The sequence below is a fragment of the Cydia strobilella genome, chromosome Z (assembly GCF_947568885.1).
Source record: "Cydia strobilella chromosome Z, ilCydStro3.1, whole genome shotgun sequence".
NCBI classification, from domain to species: domain Eukaryota; kingdom Metazoa; phylum Arthropoda; class Insecta; order Lepidoptera; family Tortricidae; genus Cydia; species Cydia strobilella.
This window is the reverse complement of record NC_086068.1, coordinates 44,768,344-44,794,991: the sequence shown is the minus strand read 5'-3', so window position 1 is coordinate 44,794,991 and position 26,648 is coordinate 44,768,344. Positions and strand designations below refer to the sequence as shown.

At 37.8% G+C, this 26,648-nt stretch overlaps 1 protein-coding gene across 5 annotated transcripts; it reads right to left on the bottom strand.

Annotated features, from left to right (window-relative positions):
* Positions 1-2,715: 2,715 nt before the first annotated feature.
* On the bottom strand, positions 2,716-26,648 carry LOC134754844 (transcription initiation factor TFIID subunit 6-like). Of its 5 annotated transcripts, none has more exons than XM_063691283.1 (13): positions 26,512-26,648; positions 26,026-26,371; positions 25,250-25,538; positions 21,958-22,109; positions 21,030-21,209; positions 20,765-20,934; positions 20,519-20,675; positions 16,603-16,775; positions 15,578-15,792; positions 14,809-14,924; positions 13,848-13,925; positions 8,868-9,011; positions 2,716-4,026 (listed from the first exon to the last, which is right to left on the bottom strand). In XM_063691283.1, exons 2-13 carry the CDS (start codon positions 26,260-26,262, stop codon positions 3,925-3,927), a joined length of 2,013 nt encoding a protein of 670 aa, XP_063547353.1. In that variant the 5' UTR covers positions 26,263-26,371; positions 26,512-26,648; the 3' UTR covers positions 2,716-3,924. The 5 variants fall into 5 exon arrangements, with proteins under 5 accessions (XP_063547353.1, XP_063547354.1, XP_063547355.1 ...); XM_063691284.1 differs by having other exon boundaries at positions 26,026-26,417; positions 26,512-26,624; XM_063691285.1 differs by having other exon boundaries at positions 8,877-9,011; positions 26,026-26,641.

Genomic DNA, 26,648 nt, shown 5'->3' with positions numbered 1-26,648 from the left:
GCATTATTTATATTTATTTATTACGGATAAAAAAAACTGTATAAAATAAACGCACTGTACGCCTCAATTTAGTACATACCAAGCTTTAGCTATAAATCTTAATCCGTCGATTTGACTTAGGTATTTATTTGTAAGAAACAGATAAAACACAAATTAACTAATTGAGGCTTGTAAAGTATAATGCATAAGGGAATATATTTTTATTATAATTTACGACCTCTACTACACGCATGATCTACTCATACTCAAACAACAAAATATCTGCAAAAGATACACAAATACGAGGTATAGCGCCAAATGCCGCGCGCCTCTGGGCTGTAGGTTATTCTTTGAACCTCGTTCCGCCGCAGTCGCCGCACCGAGACGAAATTCAAGTACGATCTCAGTGAGCGGGGTGCGGGTACAGAGACGCTGAGACGCTCAAGGCCAAATCAGCGAGAATCGTCTTAATCGAGATCGACTAACCTGTCTTCCCTTTCCTCTTTTCTTGTTTTCCTCGTCGCCACATGTAATGTACCGTATTTACCTCAGTATATCATACGATGTAATGTATTTCCAACGATTCGCCAACACCAACATCACGCGGTACGACCGGCTCTGCTCGTGGTATAATATCGACTGACCGTAACTGTCAGTGACGTCGCCATGACGTAAGCGCTCGAAGCGTCAATACACTACACACGGGAAAATGAAAAATATTACACGCAACATACATAATATGAAACGACAATGTTAACGCCTAACGGTGCCGTTATGCATCTCCAGATTTTTCCAAAAGTATAAATTTCAATAAAACTTAATTAAGATGTGTTCTAGGGTAAGGGGATATACAGGGCGTCCCAAACTTATGGGACATGAAGGGGAAGTACCTTAAATATCGTAGATAGTGAATTTTGCTCAAAGAAGACTATGTTATTTTTAAAAGTTCGTAATTCTGCATTCATAGATTTTCCAAATATTACTTGCTTCGTCTGGGAATCGAACCGACTTAAATGTCAAAAAAAATCACCCCACTTTTATGATGCCAATCGAAAGAATAGCTAAAAAATAATAACTCTGCTTAAGTAACATAGTATATTAAAAGAAAGGAACAACGTAAAATTAATCATTTTAATCAAATTAAAAACATACATGAAACTGCCGTAGTCAATTAAGTAGGTATTTTTTGTAAATTAATTAATTAAATGCTCAAAATGTGATCCCTCTTGTCTTATGCAAATCGCCAATCTTTTAATAAGCCCGCTGCCTGTTGATTTTCTTATCATTTTATGGTGAACACTCAATGTGATATGGCACAATTCTGTTTGCAACTCGCCCACGTTCTCGTATCGCTTTTTGTATAGCATATCTTTCACGTATCCCCAAAAGAAGAAATCTAATGGTGTAAGGTCCGGGGATCTGGCCGGCCATCTAATCGGTCCATTAGATCAACACTTACTTGATATGCCATGTTCGCAATAAATTAACACAATAACACTTGTGTAAGTGAATTAAGACTAAACAGATCAATATCCGAAAAACAAACGCTCGCACAGACTGTTCCATTTTCAAATTTAAGAACAACATTTAAAAATATTACTTCTTTTTAAAATATCTTAAAAAGTATGCATTCAAACAAACGCTGTCATAAACTGTTCCATTTTCAAATTGAACAAAAACATTATTTTTGTTTTAAATTTGGCTTCTGTCTAGCTTACAGAGGACGTATTGAAATACTAAGTTTTATCATTTTGTCTACACGTGCACTTATAATAAGGAAAACTATGCTAGTATTTTATGAAGTGGGTACTTATTAAGAATAGTCAATGCTATCTTTGGAATGATAATATCGCTACTTTTCGAACGTCGTCGTCGGCAATAAATAACTTTCTTGAAATTTGACTTAATCATTTTACGTTGTTCCTTTCTTTTAAAATACTATGTTACTTAAGCAGAGTTATTATTTTTTAGCTATTCTTTCGATGGGCATCATAAAAGTAGGGTGATTTTTTTTGACATTTAAGTCGGTTCGATTCCCAGACGAAGCAAGTAATTTTTAGAAAATCTATGAATGCAGAATTACTAACTTTTAAAAATAACATGAAGTCTTCTTTGAGCAAAATTCACTATCTAAGATATTTAAGGTACTTCCCCTTCATGTCCCATAAGTTTGGGACGCCCTGTATACTTAACAACAATATATCCAAAAATCATCACTTTCATGTGAAAGCGTGACCCTAAAATAATTCGGGTCATAATGGGTTAACCAAACATGCATTTTAGTGTTAGTTATATAAGCTCTTTTCATAATGGGCAATCTACTAAGAATATAAGTAAAACTTAATACCAAAGATAGATATAATGTTAATACTTACAACATTTCTTCTAAGAAACTGTTTCACCATCGTCTCTTGGACAACGGGACATGCAGGATAATAACACAAAAAATTTGATCCAACTACATACATGCATGAACTGAAAAACACATTACCCTCGTCTGCTGGGCGTCACCAGCTGACCTAGTATATGTTGAGACTGGTATCCTATTACCAAACACTAAAAAATCAATAGTTTAAGTTACCCACACCATAATGTTTCTGTCTGTTTTTTTGTTCCCATCGCTGTACCATTTTAAATTGTGTCTGGTAATAAACGTATTTATATTTATTTATTTATTTATTTAGTGTAACACGTTGAAGGTATGTCAAGAGATACGAATGAAAAACGATATCGGTTTTAAACATAGTCGTTTATTCAATTTACTAACAGTTATAAATATGGAGAAGTAAACTGTAGTAGCACGGTTCTGTGCCGATACCTACCTTATATTTAGGTTACGCTATTATGCTTATAAAATAACTTGTTTTACTACCTTAAGAGATAGTTAACACTATAAATAAAACCTTTTATTTTACCTCCCGCGTTATGGACAGAATAACACATAATTCAAAAACTTGGTTGATCTATTTAACAGATTATGGATTTTGATTCGCGGTCGCCAGACGCCGATGTAAATAGAGGACCGTCAACCCCCATAAAACGCCACTCAAAAACGAAACGTAACAAGCAACAAATCATTGTACTCGTACTCTAACAAAAAGTACAATGTAGATTCTTTTTACTGTCGATTGTATTTGCTCTTTCGATTTTTTTTCTTATAACATGATTATTATTATTAACTTCTACCGCTACCGCTGTCATCGTCACAAAAATACTCATAACTCTCATAAGTCAAACTCATTCATCAAAAGCATCGTTACCTTGATTTAAAACGGATAAATCCAGTCACTTCACTGATTTATTTGGAATACATTGTGCATATTAAGGCCGTTCCATCGGTTTGCCGCTGTCTTTGTCACATTTCGCAAGAAAGAACGGGAAAGAACATACGCGCCAAGTGTCAATTTTGATCGAATTTAGTCGGTTTTTATTTATTTTAAAAACGTTACCTTACAATATCGAAATTCTAAAGCTATGAAATTACTATTTACGTTAAGATTGTTTTTTCTTCTTTTTTTGTTTATAGCATCACATAATAAATAACCGAGTAAAGTAGGATTAAAATTCCGAGTTAGAGGTTACTTTAGGAATTAATTGTATCGAGCGAAGTGTCATAATTCATATATCGAAAGCTATGTTGTTAAAGATAATATAGCCAAGAACTACATATATTTTTTCCACGTCTACGAATATCAACGCCTCTTAGAAAAACATGATCATATAAGGAGATTTTTCGCCTTCTGGCTCAGGGAACCGCCTTAACTGTGTATGGGCTGTGTAGTGTACAAAAGTAAAGTAACCCATATAATTATGATTATCTTTGAGAAAATATTAAAGTCTATTGGTTTTTTTTGTTCTCGATGGTAGAGGACTGGTAGAGGAAGATTTGGATGCGACGTGTCAGGAGGATTTCTTCTTGGGTTGCGTGGTGGCGCGGGAGGGCCGTCAGGCGAGGTGCGACAGGTCGTCCAGTTCGGGCGGCGGCGGCGGCTGCGGCGCGCTGCCGCCGCGCGCGAACGCTGGCTTCGTCACCACCGACACCGGCGCCTGCCCGACAGACAACACCACGCGTTCAATCATCATTCTATACGCAAGCAACCGTACATTTAACCAAAATTCAAGTTTTATGCTTCATTGGAAACTGCTTATAGGATAGGTGTACTATTCAGATCCGGAAGCGCCATCTTTTTGTAATTGGCCAAACAACAATATCTCAAAAAACATTAGCGTACAATAAAAAAACATAATAAAAAGTAATTAAAGCATGTGGGATATCAAATAAGAACTTCGTAATTTGTATGTTTAGTTGCATTGCGAAATTTGTGACAGCCAGATACTAATAAGAACTCCGTAATTTGTATGTTTCGCTGCATGGCGACATTTGGGACAGCCAGATACTAATAAGAACTTCGTAATTTTTATGTTTCGCTGCATGGCGACATTTGGGACAGCCAGATACTAATAAGAACTTCGTAATTTGTATGTTTCGCTGCATGGCGACATTTGGGACAGCCATATACTAATCCTTAAGGTATCCCACCTGTCCAATTTCTTTGTCCAATGTGCATTGCATCTCACTTTCTCATTAAGCAAAATGTGAGACGCAAATACACATTGGACCAAGATGTTGATTGGACAGATGGAATACCACCCTGAGAGAGTATCTCCTGGCACATTTGGAATTCAACTATTTACTTAAGGGGGACTCTTAAGGTGGTTCGACTAGGTTACCCAAAGCTTAAACCCCGCTAGATGGCGTCACTTTCGCAAATTTTCAGGTTTTATTTTTTTGTGGAATAGTGTTGGTATCTGTATACTTAAAAGTATGTTTAGCGCACTCTTTACATAAATATTGAACTATTATAATAAACATTGAATACTTCATTAGTGCAAAAAACACTTTTAAAGTCGACAGAGTGTTTCTGTCATGCTATTTCCTACTATTACTCACACATGCAAACAGTGTTTCCGTGATGCTTGTAGTAGACAATTTCATGCAGTGTAAGTATGCTGCAATGGCGTTACGGTATGTTCGTGGAAATACATGCAAGAGGATTCAGGTTCGAGACTGGTACGACAGGGGTACTTTTTTTGTCCTTTTGTGTTATCTTATGTTTCTTATACCTTTTATTCTTCGAATTCTTGTCCGATTCCGATATAACCGAAATATATTTCAGTGATATCGGAAACGGCTCTAACGATTTCGATGAAATTTGCTGTAAGGGGTTCGATCTAGCTAGGTCTTATATCTGGGAAAACGAGCATTTTTGAGTTTTTACTTATGTTTTCTTTTTCTCCCAGATATTCAGTATCATTAATAAATTAGTTTATAACGTTTTTTAAAAATATGTGACGTTTTGAACTAAAAGGTACCACATTGTCGGTTGTCGATTAGGTTGATTTCATTTTGAAGCTTTATGGAAATATGACAACAATAAGTAGGTACCCGTTTGGTTGAAAACGCCACATATATTGAAAACCTGACTTTCACAAATCTCACCTTTTTGGGTTCTTCCAACTCAGAAAGGATGGAGAATACTGACGATTCTTAGTAGCACTAGCCCAAGGAAGTCCAGGTTTGTAAGTGTTAGGTATCAGTTTTTTTTAAAGGGCTAAATATAGTTCTACAAGTAAAGCAATCCCTTACTGCCCAGCCTCTATAGTATTTTTCAAACTGGAAGGGTACGATGATAGATTTCATCTCCATACAATTTATAACCTAATAATGCCAAATGTTGCAAAATTATATTGAATTGAGATCTATCATCGTACCCTTGCAGTTTGAAATAGTTATTTACGATACAAGTGCGGAAAAGAGAAAATTCGAAACGAGTGGCGACAGATTAAAACACGACCGCAGAGAGTGTTTTAAATCGACACGAGTTGCGAATTACCTATTCGCACGTGTATCGTACAACGTTTTACAGTACATATGGCCCTTTAAACTTTCGACATATGCATGAAAAGTGCTCTTTACGCACTAGGGCGAGAAAGTTGCACCATATGTACTGTAAAATACTTTTTAGTACATATGGTGCTAAATATACGTTACCGCCCTAGTGCGGTAATTAGTACAATACGTGCATATGTCGAAAATGTAAAGGGCCAATTATGTACTGTAAAACGTTATACAATACACGTGCGAAAAGGTAATTCGCACCTCGTGTCGATTAAAACACTTCCTTCGGTCGTGTTTCAATTTATCGCCACTCGTTGCCAATTTCCTACTTTTCGCACTTGTATCGTAATGTACTAATAATAAAGTAGTAATTGTAAAATAAAATTAAAACTTTTTTTTATTTTATTTTTTGGATTCAAGTAGGTACAGTGAGTAACAACATTGCATGGCCTTCTAATTATAACTATTATAGAAAACGGGATATTTATCATGTTTATTTATATTATTTATTTCTCGATATTTTGGCCGGTCTTGCAAGACCAGTCGTTGTGGAGATCCCTGGGGAGGCCTATGTCCAGCAGTGGATGTCTTGTTGGTGTAGATGGATTCACACAACAAATGAAATAAAAAAAATTCATATTTGTTATCCGTAGTTGTCCCTGTACCTGAAAGAAAAATAATATCATGATAGCACAAAGTCTCTAATGTTATAGGAAGAAAGATGATGCAACAATATGGATTCTAATAGACAAAATTCCATAATTTTCATCCCCAGGAAATGTTTTATTTTACTTTATTGCAGTGAGGATGTCCTGATTTTTTCTGGCTAATGAAGGAAAACATTTTATTTCCAAGAATGCCTCTTCATTTTGCACAATACCTAAAAAAACCTAGAGTTAGTGACACATTGACTATTCGGCAACCAAAACAGTAATAATTACATTATATAGGTATTGTTCACTGCTTATATCTACCATTACGGAAGAAGTGAGAATTATTTTCTAAAAAGATTGGCACGAGAAAATTACAATGTACAATGAAGGAATGAAACTGTACCTACCTTACGAAACTTCACCATCATGAATTCCGCTTCAATTGAGTCTGAATTTTTCTGGATTTTCGCGGACCAGAACACCGATGATTTTTGTAACTTGATTTAGACGTTGCTATCATTTTCAATTTATACAAACAAATTGATGTCCACAATAAACATGACCCTATGTGTCAGTGTCAACACTGTCAAATAAAAATGCACTAAACACGACGGCACTGCAAATCCTGCCAGGTCGGCCAGGCAACGTCGCCAACGTCATAGAGTGGCAACGCCGCACGCAACGTATTTGTACACGACATTTGTGACACACACATACGTAAAATTGATGAAAAAAATACGTTGTTTTATGTATGATTTCTGTATGAAACAAAGTTTTTCTATTAATTTAGCGCAAACGAATATTCGAAAGTAGATAAATGAGCAAATATTTGTGTAGTAATAGTGTGTAGTGCCTTAATTAAAGCAGATTGAATTTTGTATGAAAATCGAACCACCTTAAGCAAGCTCGGCCGAAGTGCACCTTCCCGTACAAAACGTAGTTCCGCTCTCATTTTAAAACTACGTGTCGGATTGATATGAAAATTTGCACATACAATGACATGAGGTATATCTAGGTCTGAAATTAGTTTATATAGCTCTAGTTTATAAAACAAACGAAATAGAGCAAAAACAAGTTTTGTATGAAAAACTTAAATTCGCTGTATTTTTTTACTATGGTACGAAGCTACATAAACTAATTACAAACATAGATATACCTTATCTTATTGTAAGTACAAAGTTTCAGAGCACTCTAGCTACTCGTTTTAAAATGAGAGCGGAACTACGTTTGTATGGAGAACCAAGCTTGCCGGAGACCCTTAAGTAATACTGAAAGTTCCTATAATCACAAAAACTGTAGTAGAAGCTATGTGTGTTTGTTTGTTTGTTGTTTGTTTGTATGTAACATTTTCTAATATAATTCCGTTTATTAACTCTTCCGGACAATGCGTACAGATTTTCTTTTTTATAGGACCATCCTGAAATGGCCCATCTTTCCTCGGATACTCTTTGAATGAAATCCCTCGGTGATTTTGTTTGGCGTTTGTGGGGTATCTGTAGTCTTACTCGTATGCCTTATGGGAATCGGTGGAAGAGATAGTTCTAATTCGGAAACCGCTACCAACTTTTAGTATGTTGTTGGGCATGGTATTGGGTCTCCAAAACTGCCGGGAGACAGCGGCGCCGGCCATCTATGTACTTCAGCGGAAAGACGTCTTCAAAATGACTCCCTCCTCGTTGCGAATACTGCATATTGCACCCAAAGCAAATACACATATACACGTGTGGGTTATCAAATGAAAGCAGATTAAAAAGTCTAAGAAAAAAACGTGCCTCGGAAAATCAAGAAAAGTCTATGCTTGAAAAGATGGCGCCATACCTTTGGCCTATACTCGTGTAGATGGCGACACCTTTTCATATTTAACAATTTTAACACATATCAGTGTTTATCCAAAAAATATATTTGTGTTTTGCTTTGTTTTATTCATTTTCATTTTTAGTTTTAATCCTGTGTCAAAAGATGGCAGTGAATTTACTTTGACTAAAGAATTTACTATGACCAATAAGCCTCTATACACTCAATTCTCTTTGGTTCATACACTATGTTCTCAAATATACTAAAACTTGACCCAGAAAAAAATATCGTTTGTACTCGCACCGGTTGCACATCAGACTTCTGACCAAAAGGCTTAAGGAGACGGTTATATGTAAAAAAATGTTGTTTTCTTATTCTTTATCGAATTAAATCCCTTTCGTGTACATTTTCGAAGATATCGCCACCACAGAAAAGACTTGTTAGGTCGATTGCGAAGATGTGATGATTTGCGAGATAAATCTTTCGGTTCTCTGAACGTGTCAAGATTGGAATTTTGAACACTGGATAGTGAAAATACGGACCTGGCTAACCTGGCTCGAGGATGCGGCTGCGGGCGAGTGCGCGGGCGGGGGCGCGATGGATACGGGCGTTGGCGGCAGGCCCACCACCAGCAGCTTCTGCGGCGGCGGGGCGGCGCCCGCCGGCCCGCTCGTCACCACCACCGACTACGGAAACCACAGTACATGCACAACACACGCTAACCACTACTTAACACAATCATCGCTAGCTTAGCCGCCAATCATATTGTAATAAGATAAATAGGTACGTTACGCGCACTCCGAAAATAACGTGCAAGAAAGACGGATGACAGGATTTCTGTCTTAAGTACCTATTATCTGTTTATTATTAACAAAGAATATCTTTAGTACTAAGTATAATGCCATATATTGACGACTCATAACATACATTCAAATGGAGTTCGATTGAATACAAGCAAGCTCTCAAAATTTTGAGCTCAAAAATGAATATCGCCTGTAACTATTTTGTATACTTTGGCTTAACGAGAATTGTCATAAAATAAAAGTAGGTACAGCACTGGGCGGTGACTACAGGAAGCCTAGCCAAGATGCCAATCATACATACATTGGCAAACGTCTATCGAAAAGTAAAAATGTAACGAACAGTGATAATTTCTAATGTCAGTTTCGTTTGACGTTTTCTATACCTAAACGATCCACTGTTACTTGGTTACAACCCAGCAAAGAAGTTGCTTTTTAGGGTTCCGTACCCAAAGGGTAAAAGCGGGACCCTATTACTAAGACTCCGCTGTCCGTCTGACCGTCTGTCTGTCTGTCACCAGGCTGTATCTCACGAACCGTGATAGCTAGACAGTTGAAATTTTCACAGATGATGTATTTCTGTTGCCGCTATAACAACAAAAACTAAAAAGTACGGAACCCTCGGTGCGCGAGTCCGACTCGCACTTGGCCGGTTTTTTTAGTGAGATGGCGTGATCTGAGTTCTGTAATTGAACTTAGCCGAGACATCCTAACACGATCATGCAGCACGGCTCCCATTCCTTGTTATAAAAATACTAGCTGTTGCCCACGACTTCGTTCGCGTGGATTTATCATTTTCCGATACACTCTTTCAGCCCCTTTTTAACCTTGTTAGGGGATAAATTAAAAAAAACTAATTCTTTTTCCTACTACCTATGTTCTCGTAATAGCCTAAGATAATATTGGAATGTCTGTAACCTTTAGCTGAAAAAATAAATGATCTTTATTCTCTTTAATATATATGGTCGACCTTTACCGATACTTCTGACGGATGAAACTTATATTTAATTTAAAAAAATATGTTCCTGGATAATTAAATAGGGTTGCATATGGTCAAGGCTATTTTTAATTATTTTTGGAAAAAAAAACTTCAAATATCACCTACTTGTACAACTTGTACAAAATGAATCAAATGAAATGAAATGAATGAAATGGTTGTGTATCTTTTTCCGGTCAGTATTATGTGGTTGCCGTGTTTAAACCGGTGAGTTTATATCGATAATTGCACTCATCTGCCTTGCCTGCGAAAATCCGGTCACAAATAAGGGTGGCCAGGCTTTTAAATAAAATAAGAAGGGAAGACTTTTAGCGATAACTCAAAAACGGCTTAACTGGTCACGATTGTTTTAACTTTCATCGAATGTTTGGACCGATGGTTCAAAAGTTAGAAGGAAACCTTCGCTGCATTCCTTCTTGCTGGAAAATCACCAGAGTAACACCTGTACCCAAGAACAGTGTCGGTTCCGATGTGAATAACTATCGACCCATTGCGGTGCTGTCAGTTTTTGGCAAGGTCTTCGAGACCGTTGTCAACAATAGATTCAACAATCAAACTAATCACATCTGCTTTGTAGATTATGTGACTGTGAGCCATGGATCACCGCTCCCAGGTATATGCGGCCTACTTTGATTTAAAAAAGCGTTGAATTTGCAGAAACGCCGAAATTGCTTTTCTTGTATTTAATCAACACGACTTTTTACTAAGTGTTAAGTCCCTAGCTTAAAATAAAATTTGATCCCCATACAAACTTTCATCCCTTTTTTAACCCCTCTAGGAGATGAATTTTCAAAAACGCTGAAATTACTTTTTTCGTATTTGATCATGTTGGCTTTTTACGAAGTTTCAAGTTCCTAGCCTAAAATAAAACTTGATCTCCATACAAACTTTCATCCCCTTTTTCGAATTTATCAAAATCGCTTTGTCTCTTGTACACATTATAAATGTAACCTGGTGAGCACATATTTCATCTTTCTAGCTTTCGTAGTTTCGGCTCTGCGTTGATGAACCATTTAGTCAGTCAGTCAGTCCGGACACGCGCATTTATTTATATATATATATATATAGATAGATAAATATGCTCGAGTGGACACACCAGTATCCCGGTAATCCATACTATCCATACTAATATTATAAATGCGAAAGTCTGTCTGTCTGTCTGTGTGTTACCTCTTGAAGAGTAAACCGCTGAACCGACTTAGTTGAAATCTGGCATAGAGATAGTTTGAGTCCCGGAGAAGGACATATGATAGTTTTTATCCCGAAAATCATCCCTAAAGGGTCAACAGCGGGGTGGAATTAAAATAATTAATGAAGTGCCTGATAATTTGTGTACATAAGCAATTAAGCATATGCTCAAATTACATGATTGCTATTACACTTTATTCAGGCGCTATTCTTACTCTAGCTGCGGTTACTAAGTCCAAGCAGACGAAGTCGCGGGCAAAAGCTAGTACTTGATATTTAAAATGCGAAAGTGTCTGTCTGTCTGTTACCTCTTCACGCTTAAACCGCTAAACCAATTTACTTGAAATTTGGTATATAGATAGTTTGAGTCCCGGGGAAGGACATAGGGTAGTTTTTATCCCGAAAATCGTATATCCCTTAAGGGTCAAAAGCGGGGTGGAATTGAAATAATTAATTAAGTGCCTGGTAATTTGTGTACATAAACAATTAAGCATATGCTCAAATTGCATGATTGCTATTACACTTTATTCACATTATAAAAAGCAGATTGGATAAAAAATAAGCTACCCAAAGTACTAACTCCACGCAGACGAAGTTGCGGGCAAAAGCTAGTAGTGAAATAATGTACCTATATATTAGATGTCATATAGCTTGTGTTGCGTACTCTATCTATTACGTTACGGGCACCAAAAGCAAGCGATGTGACATCTAATGATAATTCCATACCTATCTACAACTGGAGAGCACGCGAAGTATTTAGGGAACCGGAGCCGAGCTGCATTACCATATGCATCCAGTGTGATCCGGCCTTTCAGTTTAACAGCAAAACATGCATTTATGATGCTTAATGAAAGCTTATAATTAAAATGGAATTTGAGAGGGAGAGAGAGAGAGAGAGAGAGAGAGAGAGAGGAAAAATAGTCAGACTTCTTGAAATGCGATTAAAAATGTAACCTGGTCGCCATCATTCATCAGAAGATCAGAGCGGTTCACTTGTTTTTAAGAATCTCCATTATATTCACTTAATGACAAATACGTGATGGGCTCCTTTGCATCTAGAGGGGCGCGGGGCGTTTAAGATTTTTGTAATAGTTAAGTAGATTTTATAGTTTATTATGTATCACTGTTCCTTTTTTTTCTCCTAATGAAATATATATTTATATATTCATTTAATTTAATATTTAATGACCAACTTTGCTTTTCAAAATGTCTTCTACTCACAATAAATACATTATTTTTACATCCCTAGAAGAACAAGAGTTATAAGATCTTGGTTCGACCGCGACAAATGCACGCAAATGTAGTAAGTACCAAAATACATATTCATTTATTTCTTCCAGTTTCGTACATCACATCACTCCACAATTGGTTACAAATGGGTTATTATGGTGAGATCCCTTTAAACAAGTAAAACTCCGAAATACAGCATCTCTGTGACCATAATACAGGGTTAACTGTTACCTTCAATTACCACTAATAACTTCTGCAAAAAAATAACTCAATTTCATGACTTATTTCACCGGGTTCGATTTTTTATAGCAATCTTTAAATACGATTATTATTATTTTCTACAATTGGTTTTGTAACTCCTTACAACAAATGTTTTTATGTGATATCAAAGATAGATATAACTCCGTAATAGATGGATACAGTCTAAGGAAAAAACGTGCCTCGAAAATCAAGAAAATTTGATTCTCGTTCAGAGGGCGATACTAGTTTTAGCCAACTGTCGTATAGATGGCGTTAACGGTTTCGTTTGTTATTAACCAATTTTAACGCATATCAGTGACAGAACATGGGTCAAAATCATAAAAATAATTAATGCAAATAAAAAAATCATTTATCTATATTTAAATACATTTTATCGTATTTTTATAAATCTTCATTTTTAGTTTTAAAGTGTGTCGACAGATGGCAGTGAATTTACTGGGGTTACAAAATTTAATATAACAGTACCGCTCTAGTATAAGTTACTCTATGGTGATATGTAATTGCATATCACGGTTTGCGTTGCATTTACATATCTTATACATATATCACAAGAGGTATCGGGCAAATATCATATTCTGGTAGGCAAGGTGATAGGTAACTATCTAACACTTACAAAGTAGTTAGCATTATGTTGTGGCGTGAGAAAAACGTTACCAATGAATGGGTATTGTATTTTTAAGTCTAATTATTTGCACGCTACGAGCTATCATTATTTACCTTTATTCGCTTGGTTTGCGACATAAAACCAAGGGCTTATTAATAAGAAACCCGATGGTATGTATGTATTAGCAATGATTTGATTTCAAGAATGGATATTAATTAATTGGATATAAAAAAAATTCTAATGATGATTTGATGATATATTACTTGTAACTTAGGTATAGAACCTAAGAAATGTCTTCAAAACATGGCAAAAACTTTTGATGGCGCATTAATAACAAAATAATTGAATATAGTAAGGATGAAGATGGTAATGTATGTATGAGAGTAGGCGGGGCGGGGCGGGCGGCCAGCAGCAGCAGGTGCAATCGTGCGCGTGCGCATACCTGTACGTTTTGGGGCCGCGAGGGCTGCGAGCTGTGCGTGTGCACTACCACGTGCCCTGCGCTACTCGGCGGCTGACTCTAGCGATCAAACAAAACAAAACAAAACAATACTTTGGTTGTGCTCTAACTCTATCTACGTTGGACATGCAAAACAAAATGCGGACTAATCTTACTTTATATTAGAGTATATACATACATTTTTATTGGAAATGTTCGTTTAGATTCCATAAATGCCTACAATATTTGATTTGATTGGGGACCCTAAGTTCCGTGTAGGTATTTGTTTATAAGTATTCATTAAGTAAACGGTAATTATATTTACTAATACTTAGTAGTACTAACTCTATCATTAAGAACAATATCGTTGTACATACCGCATGTTTGTATATGCTCTAATTTAAATATAAAAATTAAACTTATTGATAGACATTCAATAGGACATAAGCCTACTACAAGTCTAGAAGAATTACAGAATTTTATTTACAGGTAAACTTTCTAAACTATCACCAGTTATTCAATTTAACGGCACCATATATTGACATGCAGGCATGCAAATTATGCTTATGCTGCCGTACCAAATTGGCAATAGATACCAGAATAGCAGATATTTCAAAATGCCCCAAAAACAGACTAAATGCGTTAACGCTTTTTTACAGGCATGAGCGCTACAAAGATCGGAATGATTCCGATGATGCATATGTTGTTGAAACGTACAACTTTTCATTGGAGGCGTCATCGCTCTGGGAACAAGTGTGTTGACACCAAGCCACCTCTATTCTATTCTGTTATTATATTAGTAGAAACAACATTCCAAATGAGTTACGTGCAAACAACATATACTATATAAAAGCTTACCTAAGATGTGTTCAGATCTGCGAAATGATTGGCCCCAGGTTGGGTACGATGAACTTACTAGAGTTGGCTTAGAGTTGGGGGCGTGTGATGTCGCGCTGACACTAACCTGTGGCGGTTTCGGCTGGGAAACAATGACGAACTTCTGGGGCGGCGGAGTGGCCGGCGACGGCGACTGCGGCCCGGGCCCGGCGCTCATCATCACGTTTCGGGTGCACAGGCTATCTACGGACGGACAGGCTAAAAATAGAATCACTTGTACCTAAACAACTACGAGTAACACCTAAATGGTCGCGTACTGTGCGGTTTAAGAGGAATTTCCTCCCGCGGACGCTTCGGCTGTGGAATGAACTCCCTGCCGAAGTTTTCCCGAGGGGCTACAGTATGAGGTTCTTCAAAAAAGGAGTGTACAGGTTTTTAAAGGGTCGGCAACGCGCGTGTAATTTATCTCTGGTGTTGCAGGCGTCCATAGGCTACGGTAACTGCTTACCATCAGGCGGGCCGTATGCTTGATTGCCACCGACGTGGTATAAAAAAAAAGTAACAACGGTGCAAGAAAAATTTGATACAGTTCCGAAAGCCGCTCACCTCAGGCTACCCAGAGATGCTAGTGTGCACTGGGGGATTGGTCCCTAACTGCCTATATGGTAGCTGTAGAATAAATGATTCTGTACACCGTACACCGCAGTGGGCGTCACAGTGGGTTTAAGTGTTTACTAAGATATAAGTTATAACCTCTGGCAATAATTTCATTTAGGTGCGATATAAACTATTGCTGCCGTGCCTTTCCCTAAACTCGACGAGGTCCGGTTGTTTCATAGCAGTTTAGTTTCTACCACAATGTTGGTAAAGTAGTAGGTAAGTGTTAGTTTGTTTACCAACGGTCTTGGAGGCGAGCCCGGAGTGCGGCAGATGCGGCGTGGGCGGCGCGGGCGGCGCGGACGGCGCGGGCGGCGCGGGCGGCGCGGGCGGCAGCAGCGGCGGCGTGCACGTGACCACGGCCACGGCGCCGCCCGCCGCGCCGCTCGCCGGGGACGCGCGCAGCTTGCTCACCATCTGCTGCAGGCTCGGGCCCAGGTAACCGTAGTCGCGCCTGCAAACCACACTAATCTTTACATCAAATATCATATATAATACATCAAGTCAACAAACAATATACCCGAGTCGCACTTTGATCGTTTTTTTTCTGTAAGCTATTGCAAATGCCCACTTCAATAAATTCAATAGAACATTACCTACTACAGAAGCTGGGAAATAGGGTATTTGACTGTATTTAAAATAAATTATTTTACACCATGCATGAAGTAAAGCACCAGAAGATTAATAGAGAAACGTAGACAGCAGTTATTTTTAGACACAATTTCTATTTTAAAACCCGTATAAAACTATAAAGAGTAGGTAATTTGATTGTGACGTCACATGGTAGTGTTTCATATTAAATTCCATAGTCCATAGTAGCAAAATCATTTTGACAGTTCGAAAAAGAAACTGATTTGACTATAATTCTGCTTTTTTATTCCGTAGACTAAAATGACATTTCATGTCTTACACATGAAACGTCATTTTAGTCTACGGAATAAAAAAAAACAGACCTTAGTAGTCAAATACCCTATTGGGATTAAGTTCTCGCGCTAATTTTCATTGGGACGTCATGAACAGTCATTGTCATATGCTGCACATTTTACGTAATGAAAGTTGCTTCTGAGTGTCAACGCCTGCAAGTTAATTTTAATGCTTCTGTAAATTCTGAACACTTCATCTGAAGGTTACTATAGAGAGGGATACAGTATATGGTATGTAACCACGACCACGTACTTCTGAGGCTAAAAGGTAAGTATTTGGGTTATTAAAGTTATAAGCCGAGGCGTAGGTAAGGATGAGGCATGAACGGCATGGCGGTTACTTGTAGTCGTCAGGCTGATCAGGCGGCTGGCGCAGCTGGCGCAGTACGGGCGCCAGCACCTTGAGCAGCTGGTGCTTGAGGTTGCCGGCGGCCAGGCGGTCGGCGCCGCCCGTGCCCGTCAGCGCGCCCTCCACGCGCTCGCCCAGCCACCGCACGCGCGGTAAGATCAACACCTGCACAACACACAATATATCATCATCATCATCATCATGTCAGCCGATAGACGTCCACTGCTGGACATAGGCCTCCCCCAAGGCTCGCCACTCCGACCGATCCTGTGCCGCTCGCAACCACCGAATTCCCGCGACCTTCACCAGGTCATCGCTCCATCTTGTTGGAGGCCTACCGGCAGTTCGTCTTCCGGTACGAGGACGCCACTCCAGAACCTTCCGGCCCCACCGGCCATCAGTTCTGCGAGCAATGTGCCCCGCCCACTGCCACTTAAGGTTTGCAATTCTGCGAGCTATGTCAGTGACCCTAGTTCTACTGCGGATATCATCATTTCTGACTCTATCACGCAGAGAAACCCCGAGCATAGCACATAATATATATGCCACTGTTATTACGAGTCTTTCCAATATTTATATACCTTCTCGGTCACTGTTCATTATAACCCTTTTCATATATGCCAATAGAATTTAAACCTCACCACATTGTACTTTCGGGAAATGTCACTCGTCTTCAAACTAATCTTCAAAACGTCTAACTATTTGGAATGCATGCAGTTACCTATTTAGGAAACAAACAGTCGCATACAAATGTATTTTAACTTATAAATATACCTATACAATTAGAGCTATAGTTCCATTAAATGTATAATATTAATATTCATAACAAGTCGAAACAAGGCCTATTAGGCACTGCGATAAATAGGATAATAAACAAAACTAACAATTACACAAGTAAAACAGTAAGTATGAAGCGTCAGCATTAAGGCGTTAGGAATATAGGTAAGACATTGACACTAAACAGTTTACACTGCTATGAGGAAATTAATTATTATGATTTATCATTTATTGCAGACAACATTGATTCATAATTATACATATAACAATTATAATAAGAATTAAATGAAAATTATGATAAAGTTTAATAATAAATCAATCTAGACATTACAATTTAATTGATTGATCATAATAATAACATTGATTAAATTCAGATTAAAAATAATACTAAAATAAAAATTAATAGTAATTATAAGATTTGATTATGCGCAGTCAAAAATAAATTAAAATGTCAAACCTAAATTAATTTTAATTAAAGATTAGATTAAAAATATAGGAACATGCAGACTATGCCAGCGTCTAGCTATCGGACAATCTAGCCTGTTTGCCACCAGACTCAGGATGCTGTTGGAGCTCCCACATACTCGGCGCATAATGGAAGCGGTTTGTTTCCGGATTATGGCTTGGAAGCCATCTATTTGTGAAACCGCAATCATCCCAGAGGCGCTACAGTACCTGGGAAGACCCAACAGCATCCTCAGTATGTTATTATGCTGAACGCGCAAGGCGCTGATTGCCTTCTGAGTATACCTAGTCGGCTCATAAGTTCTGTCATATATATAGTATCAAATAAAATCAAAAGTTTAAGTTTATTCCGTATAATTTGTACAGCGTTTGAAAGCTTATAAACTAGAGAATCTAAATGTATAACATTTATTCAAAATGACCGCCATAATTATCTACACAGGCTTGAAGTCTTCGTGGCCAGTCGTCAATGGATTCACGCACCACTTTCATGTCGATATTGGCCACTGCCGTAGCAAGAGATTTTTTCAGCGAGTCTAGATTTGCATGAGGTTTTGAGCACACCTTTTCCTCTAAATACTGCCATATTTTATAGTCTAAAGGATTAAGATCTGGGCTAGAGGAGGGCCAATCTTCATGCCGTATAAAGTCGATTTTATTGGAGGCGAGCCAGGCTTGTGTAGACTTTGCCTTATGGGCTGGAGCAGAGTCCTGCTGGAAAACCCAATGCTGGTTTAGAAACATCGTATGGGATAGTGGTTTCACAATATTAGTCAACACCGTGTCTTGGTAAACTTTGACACTAGTTTTTACTCCTTTCTCACAAAAATGCATACTAGTGACGCCCGCATAAGAAACTCCCAGCCAAACCATCACAGATGAAGGGTGATGACCTCTTTGAATACGGGGAATGCTATTAGACGCTTCTTTACTATTGCGAGCGTACACTCTATCATTTTGTTTATTACAGTTTTCTTCTATGTCAAAAATTTTCTCGTCCGAAAACAGTATACAACGGTGCTTATTTTTAGCGTACTTCTTCAATAAAGCTTTAGATCTTTTAAGCCTTAAAGCTTTAAGCCGACCATTGAGAAGATGGCCAGTTTTTCGTTTATAAGCACGAAGTCTCAGGTCTTGATTAAGCACTCTTTTCACCGTGTTTTTGCTCAAACCCATCTGGAGGGCCATAACTTTTTGTTTCCTAGCGGGATTTCTGGCAATGCGTGCCCTAATTGCTTGTACAACCGCTGGAGTCCTAGCTGTACGCGGACGACCGCTTCTTTTCTTGTCATTTAAACTAGAGACCTCACTGTATCTTTCTATGGTACGATACACAAATCTTAGAGAGAATTTTAAATTTTCAAGTAGCTTAAAAATTTTAGTCGGCGAGTGACCACAACGATATAGTGCAATTATTGCGGTACGGCTATCTTTAAGCGTCCACTCCATGTTGAAGAAAACAGAAAATTGCAAAATTATCCTACTCAAAAATATTTAATAAAGATTCGAAATTCAAATGCAGAACGGTTTTTGTTTTAGGAGTTCCAAATTTAAATTTTAAAGGCCAGTGACAGAACTTATGAGCCGACTAGGTAGTTGACCCACATGCTGCACGTGTACAAGAAAAGGCAATATGCCTTAAATAGGGTTATTTTAACGTCCCTTGAACATCGTGCAAACCTGCTAGCCACCGTGTTACCCCGGACAGTCAGCGCCCTGCGCTCCCTCTCAATGTCTGGTTTATTTTTTTTTATTAAAAAAAGGCAAGCATTTGACCGCAATCTCACCTGATGGTAAGTGCCGATGCAGTCTAGGATGGATCATGCTTACCTAAAAGATGTCTATTCACTCTTGATTTAAAAAGATCCAAGTTATAGTGGACTGGGAATATATTTGCAGGAAGTGAATTCCACTCCTTAGCCGTTCGCATGATAAAGCTGGATGCATAGCGCTTAGTACGAATCAGTGGCAGAGTAACGACGTAAGGGTGAAACGCAAGTCCGCGTCTAGTCGCACGGTGGCAGAATGGAGATGGGGGGATTAAATTATGTAATCCCATCGCACACTCCCCGAAATGTATCCTGAAGAACACCGATAAACAAGCTACCTTTCTACGGTGTTCAAGGCTCTGCAGTCCAGCCTCTACTAATCCCGCATACAAATAAGCAAATATACAACTAAAAGTTTTATTAACTAAATATAAGACAAATTAAGCTCTGCGGGGCACTACTACTCGTATATTTACCGAAAGACAATGAGATAATATCTAGGTTTATAAAGTTGACATTGTAATCGTCACAGGCTCGTCTAAAGAAAGTATTTCTGGCGAAATTAGATTAGATGATCTATGAATACGCGTCGTTTGTCTGACATATTCAGACCGTGGCGGACTTTGAGCGACTTAATAATTTATTTTGAATTTTTTCAATTCTTTTTTTGTGAACGGTATATTGAGGGGTCCAAACGACGCAACCGAACTCTAAAATACTACGAACATATGAGTATAATACTTTTAAGGTGCTTTTTTGAGAAGATCGTCTAGTTTCTAGCGATGGTGGAAATCGGTTAAAAGCGATTGGCACGCTTTATAACATTTAATTTAACAACTGAGCTGCTACATTTCTAACAGTAGGTAAACGAATCCCATAGTAATGATGAAATATTACCTTCACAACTTCTGGACCCAGTTCTGCTAACCCCTGTATTGCTCCATAGAGTGAAGCGAGTGGTGTCTTTTCTGATTCCTTCATGTTAGCCATTGATGGCCCAGCACCAGGTTCATTGTCCGTTTGAGAAGGACATTGAAGAGCCTTTGCGAATAATCTGTTGGAAATAAATTGATAATTCATTTTGTGAGTTTTCCTTTATGTAAATAATGTAAATATATCGTATGCTCGCGGCATGGTACTTACCGTGTGACTCTTGTTTGTAAATTATTCGTAGAGGTATTGAAAGTCTTGCAAATTTGAGACATAAGGCGTGCAGCAAAATCCCTCAAAGCCCAATGATTGTCCATTTCAGGCCTTAGGCAAAGTTGCCGAGAAACTATGCAGGTTGATACCGACGGAATTAGTTCATGAAGCTGTAATACACACATTAACAGTTTATTACTCACATAATTATATTGAGACGGGTTAGTATTTTATTTAATTACTTAGTATGTATTTAATTACTTACATATTTCTCCAGATAAAGTGATTGATTATCCAGCAACGCTTTGACCATCCGCATCAAGTATATCAGCAATGCTAAGTTGTTTTGCACAACATTGACTTTGACACCTTCAGAAATGAAAGTACACATCCGCGGCAACATTTCGTGCAGCCCTGGGTCGCACGCCAGAGACTGCAATGCTTCCTGCACAAAACCAAATAATACTAACTACCTACCTACATTAATATAAATAACAAAAAAAAGATAATATCTTCTGAGGCTAAGAAGCTTACAGATAAAGTCTGTATTTTCAATGGAACATATTATAAACACTATCATCTTCATTATCTTGCTCACGTTTATCCCGGCTTTTCGCCACGGCTCATGGGAGCCTGGGGTCCGCTTGGCACCTAATCCCAATAATTGGCGTATACACTAGTTTTTACAAAAGTGACTGCCATCTGACCTTCCAACCCAGAGGGGAAACTAGGCCTTTGGGACTAGTCCGGTTTCCTCACGATGATTTCTTTCACCGAAAAGCGACTAATAAATATCAAATGATACCTATATCGTACATAAGTTCCGAAAAACTCATCGGTACGAGCCGGGGTTTGAACCCGCGACCATCGGATTTAAAATCGCACGCTCTTACCGCCAGGCCACCAGCGCATCTAGATATTATAAACAAAATATCGCTATATACTGAAAATGATGTGAAAATAAAAAAAATGTTTATTTCCTTATTAAGCTTAGTCTACAAATTGCCATCAGTTGAAGGGGACTTCCTTTTAGGTGAATGAACCTGTATCAAGATGCCCCGCTCCTTCATAACTAACAGTCTTGTTATTTTAAGAAATATTGTACACATGAAAGTTACTTATTACTATTTATAAAGTACTTATAAATTTGTTTGTTTTTTTGTGTGATATGATTGTATGTGGGTGGTAGATACCGCGCGGCGCCCCTCGTCGCTGCCGACGCAGGCCTCGGTTATCTCCTTGTAGTAGAGCTGCTGCTCGACGCTCAGCTCGTGCGTGGCCAGCTGCTTCACGTGCACCGACTCGGACGCCTTCAACCGTGCTGCCTTCCCGCATATTGGTTTACCTGACAAACAATGTGTAAATCCTATTGATTACCTAAACTAAGGCGAAACATTAATGATTAACCATTTACAACTTTCTCTTAATGTGGACGGTATTGTAGAATATGTACAGTCAAATGTAAAGCCAAATTTGTCATCCACATATCCGGTTAACTTCATGTTAGTAACTTCATATGTGCACAAATAAATATAAACAGCTTACAGATACAATACAGTATGAACAAAATAACCCTGCTCTACAAGTAATGGCACGAACATCAACAGTAAACTCAATAGACTCAAAGGAAGTAATGGAACATATCAAAAGATTAAAACCTGACAAGAGCCCAGGCCCCGCAGGCCCGGACCAACTTACAAATGATGCCTTAAAAATTGGTGCGCCTATATTAGGTGAACACCTTGTCAACATTTTCAACAGAGTATTGGTAGAGGAATTAGTTCCGACACAATGGTGCCAATCCAACATCATATTGCTTTACAAAAAAGGAGACCCGCTTGACATCAGCAATTACAGGCCAATCAGCCTACTTTCCTCAGTCTACAAGCTCTTCTCATCAATATTACTAAGCAGAATAGCACCAGAAACTGACAAAAACCGGCCGATGGAACAAGCCGGCTTCCGGCCACAATACTCAACAATCGACCACATACATACCATCGAACAAGTTGTAGAAAAATTCAAAGAATTCCGAAGACCACTGTATGTGGCGTTTGTGGACTACTCAAAAGCATTTGACAGCTTAATACACGCATCCATATGGAACACATTAAATAGGAATAAAATTAATGAAAAAGACATCAACATTCTCAAGAACATCTACTCCAACAGCGTCAGCAGGGTAAGACTGGAAAGGCTAGGAGAGGAATTCAAAATCGGAAAAGGTGTGAGACAAGGAGACCCCCTCTCTCCAAAACTTTTTATAGCGGTGATGGAAGAAATCATTCAAAAACTTCAATGGGAAAAGGAAGGCATATGGATAACAAATAAAAAACGAACATTTGAGGTTTGCGGACGATATAGTTTTATACAGTGACACTGCCAAAGGTCTGGAAATAATGTTAAAGAGTCTAAATTCAGAGAGCCAAAAAGTGGGCCTACACATGAACGCGTCTAAAACCAAAGTTATGACTAACAGCCACAAAAGAAGTATAACTGTAGAAGGAAAACCAATAGAATATGTGGACAACTATGTATACCTAGGAAAAATGATTTCCTTTGACCCCAATAGCAACATAAACGAGGTGGAAAGGAGGATAAATATAGCTTGGAGAAAATACTGGTCACATAAAGAAATCCTAAAAGGAAACTATAGTTTAAAAATAAAGAAAGTAGTTATGGATTCCTGCATCCTCCCCAGTTTAACCTACGGATGCCAGACATGGGTCTTCACCGTGAAAGTTAAAGAATTTTTTTTATCATGCCAACATGCAATGGAAAGAAGCCTATTGAAACTAAGAAGAATAAACAAAGTAAAAAACATAGATATCCGGGTGAAAACAAAACTGATAGACGCACTAAAGTTTAGTTTAAGACAAAAATGGAGATGGGCTGGACATTTGGCTAGATACAAGGACAAGAGATGGACCATACAAACAACCAAATGGAAAGGCTCACTGGGCAAACGTAGCTCAGGGAAACAAAGAAAAAGATGGGTTGATGACATCATAGCAATTGCAGGAAATACTTGGGAGAATAATGCTACAGACAAAGAGAAATGGAAAAAGATGGAGGAGGCTTTTACCCTCAAGGGATCACACATCGTAAAAACATAACAAACAAAAGAAAAGTCAATTTTATAATGGATGTGCGAGAAAGAAAGCTTAAATAATAATAAATAATAATAATGTGCACAAATACGCCAATCAAATTAGATCCAAAAATAGCGTTTTGAGGAATTAATTCCCAGCGAGCTGGAAAAGTGGAAATCATTTTAATACTTTCATTTGGTCCTAAATGCGTGTAATCCGAGTTATTGCAATCCCAGGATATGTGCATGACAAAACTCCAGTGTTTTTGAACATATGCTTAAGGGAAATCCTTCATATCTTTTGACCTAACTGGATCACAAATGCTCACTTATGGAGAATAACCGGACAAGCACCCGTACACAAGGTGATCCAGAAGCGGAAATGACATTGGATTAGGCATATCCTCAGGAAACCTGATAGACACCTATCCAAAGTGGCCCTGACCTGGAATATCCCCGGCCATCGTAAACATGGTCGCCCTAAATTTACTTGGCGCCGTTCTGTGGAGCAAGAGCTGGGTGTATTGGGTACGGAGTCGGAGGAGGTTACCAAAACTGCCCAGAACCGGAGTCAGTGGAAGAATATGATTTGAGCCCTACACCCCAGCAGAAGTTAACATGATTAAAAGGAAGAAGAAGAGACCAGCAAGGTTTGGTGGATCAGACTCTGGTAAAAAGGTTTTTTTTGGATTTTTTATTTTTCATCACGATTTTACCAAAAATAAAGAAATTCAAAATGGCAGCCAGTTTTTAACAACTTACACTACGAATTCCTATTAAGGTATATATATATGATTAGAACAAATTTTCTGTCGGACACACGGTTTTCGATCTACAAGCAAAAATTGAAAACGAGCAAAAACTTATGCACTTTAAACACATTATAAAATAAGGTATTATATAGGAACTTTACCTATGATATTTAGGTACTTGAAAAGAAAATGAAAAAGAAATGAAAACGAGACATGTTAACTTTAATTTATGACAGTGAAATATTATTCGATCCTTGATCGTTGATAAGTTTTTCGGACTTTTTGTTACAATATGTTGATAAGCGTAAATAAAGAAGTTTGTTAGTAATGGGAATAGTACCTATATAGAATTGACACTTCTTTGTCTTCATTTTTTTACTAAAGGTTTGTTAGTAATATGCTGAGTATCCTATTGTAATTCATAGTATTTCATTGCAATATTCATCATTTATTTGTATAAAATGACTAGTAAAATATGCAGTCTACAAACTAACCTATATTGTTTACTCTATACAAGCTCATACAAAAACACTCAAAGGTGATATATTATTGGCCGGTACTGTAACTACAATTCTCAGAATAGTTTTTTAAAAAGGTAGAAAGTTATTTTAAAAAACACTCCTAGCAATTATTTTACTCTACCTGCTGAATCCTTGTTGGCAGGTTTACTGAGCTTGCTGATGGGGTCAACTGATTCCAGTTTTTGGGATTCCTTGGAAAGTGGGGGTGGGTTCTCAGGTACAGTTGGCTGCACCCCTTCCACACTCAACCAATGAGCTCGCAGAGAAACATCTAATGGAATCTTTGGTGGAGGTGCTGACAAAATTTCATTTAAATCAATTTCTTTCTCTTCTATAAAATGCAACTCCCTTCCACCCCCAGATGCAAATCTGAAGGGTAATGAATCTGGCTGAACAAATCCGTATTGAGGCTGTAACATAAAAAAACACTACCTATATCACAAGCCTTATCGATACATCTTAAAGTTGGATACATCAAAATACAAATAATGTTATTTTGTTTAATAAAGTTCCGTTTTATTTTATTACTACCTTTTTTTTCTTTTTTTTTCAAAGGCACACAAATACACACATAAACATTAATTATAAACTTGTCTTCAGACTAATTAACTACCAAGTAATAGATTGTTGAAAAACAAAAGATATAATGTAGATTAACCTTAATTAAACATATTTTGGATACTCAGACTAATAAACTACCAAGTAATAGATTGTTGAACAACAAAAAATATATGTCGCTAAAAATAACGAGCTAGAATTAGATTATTATTATTATTATTATTTAGCTTTGTCCCACATTAGTGGTCCCCAAGGGTATAAGCCTCCTCCATCTGTCAGATGGAGGAGAATTAGATTAACCTTAATTAAACATTTTGGATACCAATGCAATGAACATACCTCAAAATTTTTAGCCTTTAGCGCATGATCAATATCAGTAATTGATAGTTTTTGTCTTTTGGAGTGATGCATAAACTTCATAGCATCCTGCACGATCACTTTGAGTCGATATGATACGTCGTCACTGAGATCTTTAGCAGCGTCGTCGCCGAGGGTCGCGATACCTACACTTTCAGCAATCACCTTCATAGACTCTGCCGACATAGTCGACCCATAAGTAATGTCTGAGTCTCCCATCTTCAATATTTACTTTTATTCTTTTTCAAAATGCAAGCAACTTTGACTTGCTAATCACATAGCGACTAGCGACTTCTTCACTTTGTTTTCCTCGATCCTCGAGCAAGACCTAACAATTAGAAAATGTAGAAAGTTTCCCGAGTCCGTTCATACATCTGATGAAAGGAAATATTAAATATTGGAAATAAATATTCATTTCATACAAGTAGAACTATTAAATGTAGTACGGTAAATGTTGAAAATAATTACGAGTATTCATGCAATCCGTGGAATAATATCACTAGCAATACAATACAAATATCTGCTGTCCAGATTGCTTCAGTTCTCCTATCCCAAAGAGTATAGTATAATAGTATATGTTGTCCTATCCTGTCCTGTAACCAACA